We start from the raw sequence: 13,796 nt of genomic DNA on the forward strand, positions 1-13,796 counted from the left end.
TAAATCTCATCATCGCACAGGGAGCCTCCAAGATAAGAGAGCACAAGGTCTTCTTTTCGCATCTTTCTGGCTTGGCTTTTTTTTTTCAGCTGATTAGCAAAGCACACCAAACTGCTGGATGGTAGTTGCACATGTAGGCTTCCATGAGTAGCTCCTACTCACTGGTATTTCAATTCTCGATTGGTGTGCACAGCGGGAGCAATTTCCCGAGATGTTCAGGAAATTCAGATAGGTAAATAAAAATAAATAAATATTTACTTACTTATTCATTTACTGACCACTTTGCACAAGCCTGCACACGAAACGAGAATTGAATTACCAGTGAGTAGGAGCTACTCATGGAAGCCTACATGTGCAACTATCATCCAGCATGTAAAGAATGGATGACAGCATTGATATTAAAGAAAAAATTTAAAGTAAATATTCTCAAAGTTTATTGAAGGATGTTGTTTCTGTACAATAAAAGTCATGTAACTCTCCTAGGTGTTTGAACACATCATAGACCACCACATGGAGTTTGATGATGACACTGTCCATTGCGCTGATGGATTCATCACCCTCCTTCACAGCTTCCATTTCTGTTTTTGGTTGAAAACCTTCCACGGCATCTTCTCATATTCAGATGGTGTCTTTGGTATTCTCCAGAACAAAAGCCTCGATATCCAGTTTTCCCTGGCCAGAGTGGATGGGCTACACAGGACAACTGAATGGGAGAAAGAGAAGTTTGACAGCATCTATGAAGAAGCCCTGACTTTGGTTGGCCCTCTGTTTGGCCGTGGGGCTCAAAGAGACATTTCTGCACAGTACAAGGAGCTCTACAGCAGCGTAATTCACAGCCTCCTACCTCAGTTTGCCAACCACTTTAGGGACCACAAAAAGCTTGCATTCCTGGCCCTTCGGGACCCATAACAGTTCAGGCATCACAGTTACCATTTTTCCAATGCTGTATTTTCAAATTTGATGGAGAGCTACGGTGCATATTTCAATCAGCCTCTAACCTACACAGAACTCTAACTTTGTGGGTAAAAGCCCAGCCGATTCATCACTTTCTTCTTTAAAAAGAACTGAAAGAAACCATGACACAAGTGTTCACTCTCACATGCCTCATGCTGGCAATCACTGTGTCCACTGCTTCTGTAGGGAGGTCATTCTCTGTGTTGAAGCACATAAAACCTTCTTGAGGAACACAACTGGGCAGGCCCAACTGTCAGACTTGGCCTTAATTTCCATTGAGAAGGAATTGTTCATGAATTTAAAAGCAAAATATCAGTTGCATGACCCCACCATCAACCACTTCATCCAAAAGGACATTTTGGAAGACATGGGTCCTGTTACATCTGGCATAAAGCTAACACTGCATCCTGCCATAAGAACATCATACCAGCAGTCAAACATGGTGGCGGTAGTGTGATGGTCTTGGGCTGCTTTTCTTCTGCAGGATCTGGACGACTTGTTATGATTGATGGAACCATGAATTCTGCTCTCTATCAGAAAGTATCTTAGATAAGTTAATAACCTAAAGCTTAAGAGCAGTTGGGTTATGCAGCAGAACCATGATCTGAAGGACACAAACAAGTCAATGTCTGAATGGCTCAAAAGAGACCAAACTAAGGTTTTGGAGTGGCTGATGGGATTTGAATCCCATTAAGATGCTGTGGCAGGACCTTAAACGGGCAGCTCATGCTTGAAAACTCTCTAATGTAGCCAAATTTAAAAATTGCCGCAAAGAAGAGTGGGAGAAAATTCCTCCACAGTGATGTAAAAGACTCATCACTGGTTACCACAAACATTTGCAGTTGTTACTGCTAAGGATGGCAAAACCAGTTATTGGGATTAGGGAGGCAATTACTTTTTCACATTGGTGATATAGGTTTTGAATAAATCTTTATGATTACGTTAACAATTATTTAGTAGTTACATATTCATAAGTTAATGGTACCACTTGAATTATTAACCCTTTAGCGGTGTCTAAAATTATTTTCATTGTAAGAAATGAATTAAAAAAAAGAATAATATTAAACATTTTCTTATTTGCATAAAAATTCCTAATAATTAGCAATTAATTATGTATATTTTGTTTTAAATGATTACATAGTTATTTACTATACTGATACTTTTGATGCATAAAGCCTTTCCTTAATGATTAAATAATATTTATTTAGTGGTTAATGTTTATTATGAAGTTCTGACTTTATAACATATTTATAAAGACATGTCGTCTAACTAAATTGACTGCTATTATGAAGAGTTGCAAATGATTTTCATATGAATGCATTTTTAGGTGAAGAAGAGTTAATAAGTAATGATGAAGATACCTCTGGTAGGTGATGAGACATTGTGCTGAGCTGGAAATGCTGGTTTAGGTGTGGAGGAGGAGGTGGTGGATGGTGAGGTGGTGGAGGGAGGGACAGTGAATGAAGAGGAGGTGAAGAACTTAGATCTCACTGTTCTTACAGCAGCAGCTGTTGGAGTAGCTTTGGGTGGGTATGTGTGGGGGGAGGGAGCTGCATATGAGAGATGTAAATAAACAAATGTTATTTCCAATTATATGATTAATATTCACAAAAACACACTAATGAATTCATGCGTGAAGTGTAGTTTAATAAAGGCTCATTACCATCTGTAACTGTGAGTAGCACCTTGTGATATGTGTCCTTCAGATATCTGTCCACTCCACACCAGTAAGTTCCATTGTCTGATTTCTGGAGGTCAGTGAGGACCACAGTGAAGACTCCATTCCCTGAATCCTCCAGTCTGTATCTTCCAGTAGGTGACTGACCAGATTTAATCAAATTGTGCTGATCTTTACATGGATCTCTGCAGAAATACTTTGTGTTGGTGTCAGCAAACAGGTGAGGACACTCGATCTCCACTGATCCTCCAACCTGTCCTGACACTCTGATATCTGACGCCTCAACAGTCACTTCTGTCACAAATACACACACAGAAAAACATATGTGCAATTAAAGTAACCTAAAAGAAAACACAGGTTCATCCAACAAAGGCCATTAAGGTTTAAGGTCCAGTCATACAGCTCTCTCCTCACACGTTTGACGATTCAGAGGAAATGACAAAAGCGTTAGAGGCGGAGTTTGTAGAACTGTAAACTTTGTAGAACTGCTTTGGCTGCAGAGTCAGTGTGGTTTAGAGTGCTATTAGTGCTGCCACCCTGTACACAACTTTTATTTCCTGTTTAAACATGTTCACTTTATGAATACGGTTACTATGTGAAATATGTGGATGGCTGGACACGGACAAACAGACTTTATCAATCTTCGAGGGGAAATTTAGGTGCTTCAGTAGCTAAATAACATGGAACATCCTATAAATTATAGATAAACATATAAACATTATATAAACAGATTAAATACACTTAATTACACAGTATTTACACATGCATACAATGTAGGGACACCTGTGCATGAACAAGACGAAGTGCAGAAGAGAAAAACTGCTGAAATCTTTGTTGTTTGGGAGAAATTGAGTATTGTCAGTTAATGTAGTTTGTGATAATTATACAGATTTTCTCTGAGCACATTGAGGCTGATTGTACACGGGCTTGTCAAGCTTGTTTTCTTGTTAGCAGGGTCAGCTGCACTTTATCATTCTGCTATTAACTGCATCACCATACAGTCTCTCAGGGTTCAGATATGAGCTCTACAGCCTCAGTCAGCATTACCATGAAGATATTAGAGAAGTGAACTACTTTACTCTTAGATATACATTCTGTATATATTCTTGTTTGCAGGTCAGGACTTACCAGAGAGAAGAATCCAGATGACCACACAAAAGCACCTCATTCTGACCATTCTGGATAGATGTATTCTCTTTCAGTAGTTTCAGAAGCTTTTTGTGATCCTTCTGTGTCTTTGCTTCTTTCTGTATTGTGGCATCTTAAGGAGGAACTGATAGCTGAACAGCAGCATCGCCTTGACCACAAATTTGTGGTTTAGACCAGGAAACAAGTTTCACTCTCTTTCTCAGTCTCTCTGTTTGTACTGTATATCTTGTATTAGGCCACAAGGCTTTTAATTAGATTTTACATCGTGCCTTTGAATTTCAGTACAAGATCAGGTTTTGCTTCACAGTATGTTTGTGAGCTTCTTCATTGTGAGAATATCAATGATAAGAAAAATGTGTACAGCCACCATGAAAATTTGTGTAAAGTTTTATTCTTATATATTTTTGATGAAGTTTCTCCCACATCCAATACAGATATTTGTGCTCTGTGTAATGCCTAGACCCCCCCAATATACACACACACATACACACACCCCTGCCGAAAGGGGGGGGGGGCATGGCGTGTCCAAATTGCTCAAGCGCTCCAGCCCAGCTCCCCAGTTCTTCCTGTGTTGAAGCATAAAGCAGCCCCAAACATGGCAGCTCCCAATGCTTCTCTTCAAAACAAGAGTCCCCCAGCATAACAACCTCCTGAATTACCCCAAACACATTCCCTGAACACACTACAGTACTATTTGTTTGTAGATGGCAAAAGACTACAATTAGTTTGCAAGCAGCCAAAAATACACCTCATATCCACACTGATAAAAGACTGAACAACTTATAGGGAAAAAATATTTAGATTTCTATTCATTGTTTTTTTCCTGTTTGTGGCTGATCATTTGAGTGTTACTTTCTGTATCTAGAAATCAAGCATTCAGTGTGGCTCATACCTGAGACCATCTGAGGGTCAGCGCTATCAGATCAAATAAAAACTGAATAGAACTGTATTGTTTGGGAAGCAGACATTTTTTGGTAACAAATGCATGTATGTCAAAGGAGGCTGGAGATCCATAATAAAAATCATCATAACTTACTAAATATTTGACCGATTTTCAAGTGGTTTGGTTTGTTACAAATGCCAGACATATATCTTTTGCAGATGGTAACAGTAGCATTTCTATAATATAATATTTAAGATTAACTGTTCTTAAGTATTTAGTTCTATAGTATAAACTTTTTTATTACTGTGTGTAAAATGGCTGCCGTGATGTAATTTTGGGAAAAATATTAAGATTTAATTCATAAAAAAGACATAATTACAAGTGAAATGCTACAGCGACCATAGTTTTCAGCTGAACTCAGACAGTTTTGGAGGGAAAAGGAGGCAACATTCAGGAGTGAGGACAGAATTCTCTACAAAGAGGCCAAATACAAGCTGGACAAAGGGATTAAAGCAGCAAAGAAGAAATGCTCTAAAAAGCTGAAAAGCCACATTGCTGCTTACTTCAGTCTGGAAAGGCCTCCAACAACCACAAGGTGAGAAAAATTACCCTTCTCCAGAATGACCACCAGGTCACCAATGACCTGAATGAGTTCTACTGCAGATTTAGGGTTACTACATGCACTTCCCTCTGATACTTGTCTATTTATCACATTTTCTTTTTATTTTTAACTATTCAAAAGGAACTGCTCTAGGGATTTTGGGTAGACTGGCTCCATCCCTGTGAGTCCCATGACATATTTATTGTTTCTCTGGGACCTTCTTATTTCTGGTTGCTCAGTCTCTACAGAGGAACTGGACACACTTGCTTCTGATGCCTGTGTGCTCATCCCTATACTATGTTCTGGAGATGACATGCAGGAGGTTCAAGAGCTGTAGCTGGACTGCTGGCATCAACAAGTAGGGGATAAGATACTTCAGCTGCTATGAGAGACAAATCAGTACCTGTGTCTCACTTGATCAATCGGTCTTCTCACATCTCTTCTGTTCTCTAGGCTGACACTGCCAGGCAGTGTCAGCCTAGAGAACAGAAGAGATGTGAGAAGACAGTAGTCTTTTTGTCCACTTTTCCTAGTATCCAAGTGGGACCTGAGGAAAAGTTTCATGTATCCACTCTGTCAACCACCTGTACACTTCTTTCTCTGGTATGTTGATTGTGGTACAGTTTTTGTTTCTGCTGCTTGTTTTGTACCTGTCTTCGGAAATCAGAGCGAATGAGGTTGAGCTCAGATCACAACTTTCAGCCGTTCAAAAACTCTGCTGGAGGTGTACCTGTTTTGGATTGAGCAGAAATTTGGTAATTGAACATAGCATGTGCTACTTTGGTTTCAACATTATCTCCTTTGATCTTTTCCATCAATTCCTTGAAAGACTGTACAGGTCTCTCAACAAGAAATTTAAAGATGCATGGTACAAAGCTATAGTTAAGTATAAAATGCCATTTCTATGTATTTCTATGCTCATGAAACAAGTGCTGTTTTCCGGAACTACCATTTCTGATACTCCATGTTGGCTGAAGCATTTCTTTAAGCAATCAATAGTGACTGAAGATATGGATTTGTTCAGTGGCTAGGCCTCCAACATATTTAAAGCCGGCATTTATGAGACAGAGAAACATTTTCCCCCTCTAAGGTCCGACATAATCTACATGCACCCTTCTCTTTGGCTTTTCCAGCCACTCTCATGCATCTATCGGAGCCACTGGGGTAAGGTTTTTAATTCTTTTGACAGCCTCAACATGACTTCACAAAGGTCTCAATCTCTGCATCCAGGTTAGGCCACCAGACATAACTTTTGCTAATCCTGTCATTCGAGTAAATGGGTGAGACTGTTGTAGCTGTTTCATTCCCGGATGTTGGAATAATTACTCTGGCTCCCCATAACATCCACCCAGTATGCTTAATTCATCAAAGCTAAAAGCAGCATTGTCTACTTTCCTCAGCCACCCTCTAAGAACATACTCTCTTACTCTAATAAGAACTGCATCTCGATCAGTCCATTTTCTCACCTGCTCAGCTGACACAAGGGGAACATCACTCTCTGCCAGAAGAAGCCCTCTCTCTGTGTTCTCCTCTGATAGGTGTTCCCCCTTTTCCATTAAGGGCAGTCAAAGCATCAGCATTACTATGCTCTTATCCAGCTTAGGAAGAAATCAATGATAATAATTTAAGAGCACAAGGTAAGCCTTTAATTCTGCAACACTGCATGGAGCAGATGCTTCCTTGATCACTGCTACTTTCACATTTGCTGCATGTAGGTCTCTTTTTCCCCAAAATGTGCTATTGCTTCATTTGAACCTCAGGCAACTGCTCTCTAGTTTCTGCAGTACCTCTTCCAGGTTCTGTAGATGCTCTTCTTTGGTTGGACTGCTGACCAGGATATTGTGCAGGTACACTATGACATTTAGAATCCCTATCATGGTTCTCTGAAAAATAGCTGGGCTAGAGGAAACCCAAAGTAGTCTGGAGTGTGTGTACAATCCTTGGTGTGTGTTGATGGTGACATGTTTCCTTGAACTTTCATTAAGCACTATCTCTTGATAGGCATGGCTCATGTTGAATTTAGAGAAATGCTCTCCTTCAGCTAAGTGGGCAAACAGATCTTCACTGTTGGGGATGGTGTAACGCTGAATGTTATATTGACCGTGAGCTTATAATCCACACATCCTTACATACTTATTGAGTTTAATGACAGGGACAATAGAAGCAGCCCACTCTGAAAACAGGTTTAGTGATTTTCTCTTCTACTAACCTGAATAATTCTGCTTCATTGTCTACTTGGATTTGGGGTTTAGTGCTGTTTTTGCCCCAGTCCTTCTTTGAATACTTCAGCATACTTTTCTAAAACCTCATCTAGCTTTAGCTTGAACTTCACCACCACTTTGTTGTTTGGTTGAGTCTCCAATGAAAGCTCTTTAAGCCACCCTCTACCAAGTAAGTTTGCCCTGTCCCCTTTTAGTGCTATCTTGGGCAGTGTTTTGTTTCTGCTCACTGGGTCTCTACTGTCACTTGTGTCACACTCAGCACCCCTAATTTCTCTCCTTTACTTATTTTCAACTGCAGGGAGGAGTGTTCCAACTCTGGAACTATGCCTTTTTACCACATATTGGAGTAATGCCAACATGCCAGTAACTGTTACTGTGCAGTCTGTGTCAATCTCAAATGTCAACTCTGTTCCATTGACTGCTTTGTGTGCTATTCGACTTAGTAGTCGCTGTGTTACACTTTAAATAGTGTGATTTTTGCCAGCATCTATATATCTGCCACTTTTCCTCTCCTCTGAGCCCTGCTTGCCCCTTTAAGAATAGAACTATTCTCTGCCGAGGACACAATGCTATGTTGCATGCTTTGTACATATCCAAGTTGTAGCTACTGGATCCTCAGGAAGGTGTCTGTGTGGATCTCTGATATCTTTGTTGGCTGATTTCATTGCCTATCTTATTTATAAGGCTTTCTTGAATGTTAAATCCACTTCTGCTTACAGCCGCCTTTGTATCCTGTCATTACTCACACTGCACAATCGCCAATTCCTCAACATCTGTTTCAAAGCCTCACCTTAGTTGCAGCACTGTGCCAATTTTTTAGAATTCTGCTGAATAGTCTGCCATGCTTTCTCTAGTTCTGCAAATTCTGGAAGTGAACTTAAATTTTTGCATAATCTGTGCAAACCTTTATTGTGCGGTTGTTTGTGTTGGCTAGCTCACCTTTCTGTTTTTTGCTAGGGCTCTTTTCAATTGCATACCACAGCTTTCACACAGCCCATCAGTTTGCAGTCCATTGTAATCCTTGTCACCAAATATGTGCTATCATGAGGGAAGCTACAAATGAGGTAGAGAGGATTTATCTAATGCTGATTTTCTTTATTTCTGCAGATGTGTGGTAAGATGAGAGGACATTCTCCTCTACTCTCTGACGATTATTATGCTGACAGCATTCTAGCACCTCCTGCTGGACAAATAAAGAACTTATTTGTAATAAACAATATCATACTTGTTTGCATAAACCTGTTACATTCACTCTGGTTCACATATATTAATGCAGCTCAGCAGCAAGTTTAATATTTAAATCCTCAAAACACAGTGTAGCTTTCGTGGAACATCTAATGTAGCTCTAAACAATGGAAAACTGAAAAAACTGAATTGAAGTGAAATTGCAGTGAAGATGATGTTTTTTTTTTTTTCTATGCCAGAAAAGTACTTTTGGTTCCTAGTTTTACAGTAAAGCTGATGGTACTGCATGGACTGATGTATTACTACATTTTTGTTAGTATAATATTACAGTAGCCATACAATGTTTGATAAAGTATAAACTACCTTAACTGTAAATGTTTTTTTTCTAGAATCCAGTGTAGAATGCTCTGTAAAATGTAAACATATTTATAGTTTGGTTTAAACTGAGTATATTACTTTAGAAATTACAGAAATTCTTTATGGCACACAAAAGCTCACATTTTTCTAAAATAACACAGGCAAAAAATAAAACAATACAACAGTGACAATTTCCAGGAATTCAAATTTGATTATTTCTTTTTTTAAACATAATAAAGCTAACAGATGTTCTTAATGTATTATTATTATTTCTCTTGTATTGCACATCTTGACTGTAGTGAAAAATGAATGACTAGCTGTCTAAGCTGTAGATCACATGTGTGAGTAGTCGTTCCTCCACAGTGTACAGCAGGTTGTCCAAAGCTTGGTTGTTGGGAGTCTCTGAGGTGAAGCTAGCAGAGCAGTTGCTGACAGTAAAACAGACGTGTGAGTGTAGATCATCTTCTTCTAGACCAGCAGTGGAGGACATCGCTGAATTTAGATCACTTTGAAGCTGTTGAGGAAAGTAAATGAATGATATATGGATTCAGTAAAATATAATACATTGAGCTTTGTCAAGATAACGCTGGTTCTAAACTCATTTGTTGTGACTTTACACCATATTTGATACTTCTTGGTGAGTATGGTTGGTTAGGAGTGGATCTAGGACAGGGTTATTCATACTATGCTGTCCTTTAAATCTACTTTGCCTAACACTGTTATGGGTACTGATCTCTGAATCTGCCCCTCACTTGGTCTTTTATCAGTTCTCTATTTAAATTGGGTCTTTAACCTGGACTGTCTGCTTACACTGTTATGGCTGTTTATTCTCTTGTGACAGTGAAAAAAAAATCTTGCTTAATTACTGATGGGCTGATTTGTTAAGTTTATAGTGAAGTTATTTTTTATTAAGGCTGAAAAAATTAACCAACATTACCAGATATATTCTTCAGATAATTAGAGTCAATCTAGAGTGAGTCAGTGACTTACCCCGAAGAGGGCAGCAATAGTGTTGTACCTATTTGAGTAGACAGCTGGAAAAATAATTAATATTTCTACCATCAACTGACACATACATCACAATTTTACCCTCATGACTGAATATTGCACACTTACTTTTGAGTGCCTTGTTGGGCCTCTAATAGTGTAGATCACAGCAGCAATGCTGAATACAATAATCACAATAAGCCCAGCAGCAATATAGAGTGGAGTCCCTAAACAAAGAACCCAAAAAAAAAGATTACACTGAGAGTAGTCTCAGCATTTTCCATGAAATGGTCACTGAGCAGTTCTTTGACCCTCCCAGTACTGATATCTTGGGACAGAAAGAAAGTGGAGATAATGACGTAGCCCTGAAAGAGCACGAGACAAAAGGTAATAATTGCCAATCGTTTATTAGCAATGTCTTCATCAGGAATCAGAGATTTAATGGAGGTTGTATAATGGAATATGTTAGTACAGATTTTGTTTGGAATTCTAAATTTTGTACATTTATAGGATGACACTCTAAATACAGTGGTATAAACTGAATGGCAGTTTATTAGGTTTACCTCTGATGTGCGTACATCTACATTCATTGGCCATTTTAACAGGTATACCCATCATATTCGTATATACCTGTATGCTCATTTTTTACTAGACTGTAAGAATATCCTGATCTCTAATGGCGAATGTATGGCTGTAACCTTAGTACACTTAATTATGCCCCCTTTATTCTAACCCACAAGTCTGGGAGACAAATGTAAATATACACATAGGCAGACAGTGATTTCTGGAAGTGTTTCTGAGCCCATGCAGTGATTTCCAGTACAGAATCATGCCTGTTTTTAATGCAGTGCCGCCTGAGGGCCTGAAGATCATGAGCATCCAATATTGACCGTCAGCCTTGAATCTTGTGTACAGGGATTTCTCCGGATTCTCTGAATCTTTTGATGATATTATGTACTGTAGATGGTAGGGATATTCAAAGTCTTTGCAGTTTTACATTGAGGAACATTTTTCTGAAGTTGTTCCACTATTTTTAGATGCAGTTTTTCGCAGATTAGTGAAGCTCTGCCCATCTTTGCTTCTGAGAGACTCTGCCTCTCTAAAATGCTCTTTTTAGATCCAGTCATGCGAGTTAGTTGCAAATTGCTCCTCCAGCTGTTTTTTTTTATTAGTATTGCTTACTTTTCCAGCATTTTGTTGCCCCTGTCCCAACTTTTTTGAGATGCATTGCTGCCATCAAGTTCTAAATGAGCTAATATTTTTCATGAAATGGTAAAAAGTCTCACTTTCAACATCTGATATGTGTTCTATGCTCTATTGTGAATAAAATATGGGTCAATGAGATTTGCAAATCATTCTGTTTTTATTTAAATTTATTCATATTTTACACAGCGTCCCAACATTGTTGGGGTTGTATATATAATTGGTCAATTTTTGGGATGGTCACTGAAAAATTTAGGGTTATTTTCATCTGTTGAATTTTTGTTCATGGCTGTTGCTATGACTCGCCCAACCTTGTGCAAGTCTTCACCCAGCACTTGTACATATGTGGATGCCGTGTCGCATTAAATTAGATAGACTATGATTTGAAACTCCCATGAAAGTTGATTATGATGAGTAAAGAAAGGTGATATTCTGTTTGCTTTCAGCATGGAACATTGTCAGCTCTGTTTAACTACCAGCATTTCTGCATTTAAGTGGGCTAGTAACAAGTGACAGTCTGGTAAAAGATATTCTATGGTGTCAAAATGAGGTCAAAAACTCATAAATTTTTGTGAACAAGAATGCTGCCACTGATGTAAGGATTTGAAAATGGAGATTTTAGGCAAGTAAACTACTAGTCACACTATTTATTTTGCATTTTATTTATTTTTCCATAAAAATATGAAAAAAAGCAAGAATAAAAAGTTGGTTTCATCTGCTTGATTCATTCAAACTTTGTTGAAGTCTTACCCTGAGCCTTTGTTGACACAGTCAATATCATTTCAGGTTAAAATTGATTGCAGTTGAAAACTCCCTTTAAACTTTCTTGTTAATTCTCTTCTTCTTACTTCTTTTCTTTTTTCTTGAGTGCCTTGCTCTCCCTTTGCTGCTGTAACACTGATAATTTCCCCATTGCGGGACAAATAAAGGATTATCTTATCTCTTATCTTGTGTTATTTGGATAGTGGAACATTTTCAGCACAACAGCAGAAACTGACTACTGATGAAGAACTAGAGGATGGCTACCACAAACTGTGCTTGTAGCACAAGCTTCCATATCTTAGTGTACACCATGGCAGGTAGTTTAATGAAGTGGCCAGTGAGCGTACATCAAAAATCCAGCAACGCTGCTGTGCCTGCAACACCTATACCAGCCATGATGTCTGAAAAATACTATTAAAATAGATGAATCAATAAGGATAGTCGTTTCTATGGATAATAGTCAATCTGCAAATGAATGCAAATATTTTATTGGAATCATACTCACCTGATTTCTCAATGGGGCAGTTAGAACTTCAGGAGAGCAAGACATGGAATCAGAGAGAAAAGAAATCAGTTCATCTGAAGTGTGAAATCAGTATTGTTGCTAAATTAAAAGGTTCAAGAAGTTACATTACTTGTAGGTTCACTGGATCTCACTGTTCTAACAGGATCTGCTGTTGAAGGAGCTTTGGATGGAAATATGTAAGGGGAGGCAGTGCATGTGTTTGTGAGAGATGAGAAAAGTGTTATTTCCAAGAGATAGTATTTAGTATTCAATAAATAAATAAATAAATAGATAGATAGATAGATAGATAGATAGATAGATAAATAAATATCAGTAACACTTTTTATGTAGCCTGTATTTATATCCCATTAAAATGCACTTTTAGTCTTTGTAACATGGTAACGATGCTTTGTAGGCATATTTATAAACTCTAATTATGCTTTATACCATAATTCAGTAACACATTTTTTGAATACCATGTCTATGGACATCCATAAAAACATTCATGTTATGATGCATTCACAAGGCTTTATAAACATGACTGTAAGTATTTATTATGCATTATGAATTGTTAAAATAGTGCATTATAAGTAGTGTTCATAACAGCTTATATTGTCAGTGCCAAAGAAGCCAGCCCCAGCTTGCAGAGTATAAAGTGAGACATATAAGTTTATTTACACCATCACATTTCCGATATTTTATTTTACATAATGGGTGTTGTTAGTGCTGGACCTTTGGTGCTTCAGTCCTCATTATTCAGATGCCCCAAACAAGCTGTCCAGCACAGAGTTATTATTACAGTGTGCTTTCTTTAATCAGCGCTCTAACTTTAAAAATTACACCACAGCAATTAAAGTACCCATTCAGCCCCTCCGCTGAACCCCCTCTGTCATCACACTTAGCATGACGTTACTGTGGAGTCTGGAGAGTGATTTCCTCCCTCACTGGTTCTAACATTACCCACTAGAAAACTTGTAACATCACTACACTAAACTACAGTAATGCTAATGTCTAACAGCATTCTATTGGATATACATTGTTAAGTTAGCACCAAGCTAACAGTGATGTACATTGACTGACTTTCCAAGTTGGGTAAAATATTACTAATAGCAGCACTAGTTTAAAATCTGACATCTGAAACCTGTAATGTGCTTTACTTTCTATGTTACAGTGTGTCAGTAAATACTTCAGTAAATACTTCAACTTGAATCCTCTGTTTTAGTGCTGGAGGAGCCTTTAGTACAGTACGCTTCACTTTACTTACAGCTGACAAATACAACTTAGTGTTATAAACATGACTTATAATGCAA

At 38.3% G+C, this 13,796-nt stretch overlaps 1 protein-coding gene across 1 annotated transcript; it reads right to left on the reverse strand.

The window, feature by feature from the left end:
• Positions 1-618: 618 nt before the first annotated feature.
• LOC118797950 (CMRF35-like molecule 8) lies at positions 619-3,913 on the reverse strand. Its single transcript, XM_036557249.1, has 5 exons — positions 3,761-3,913; positions 2,618-2,926; positions 2,316-2,504; positions 1,100-1,152; positions 619-690 (listed from the first exon to the last, which is right to left on the reverse strand). The coding sequence occupies exons 1-5, from the start codon at positions 3,807-3,809 to the stop codon at positions 619-621; spliced, it is 672 nt and encodes a 223-aa protein (XP_036413142.1). The 5' UTR covers positions 3,810-3,913.
• Between the last annotated feature and the right edge of the window lie 9,883 nt (positions 3,914-13,796).

This window comes from Colossoma macropomum, unplaced genomic scaffold (assembly GCF_904425465.1).
Source record: "Colossoma macropomum unplaced genomic scaffold, Colossoma_macropomum, whole genome shotgun sequence".
In the NCBI taxonomy this organism is placed as follows: Eukaryota; Metazoa; Chordata; class Actinopteri; order Characiformes; family Serrasalmidae; genus Colossoma; species Colossoma macropomum.

Excerpts from the sequence above, each read along its gene's own strand:
- LOC118797950 (XM_036557249.1), bottom strand. The coding sequence starts at position 3,809 with ATGGTCAGAATGAGGTGCTTTTGTGTGGTCATCTGGATTCTTCTCTCT. Across the intron at positions 2,927-3,760 it reads CATCTGGATTCTTCTCTCTG|AAGTGACTGTTGAGGCGTCA; the intron begins GTAAGTCCTGAC and ends TATTTGTGACAG. Across the intron at positions 1,153-2,315 it reads TGTCTCATCACCTACCAGAG|AGAATGACCTCCCTACAGAA; the intron begins GTATCTTCATCA and ends GCTTCAACACAG.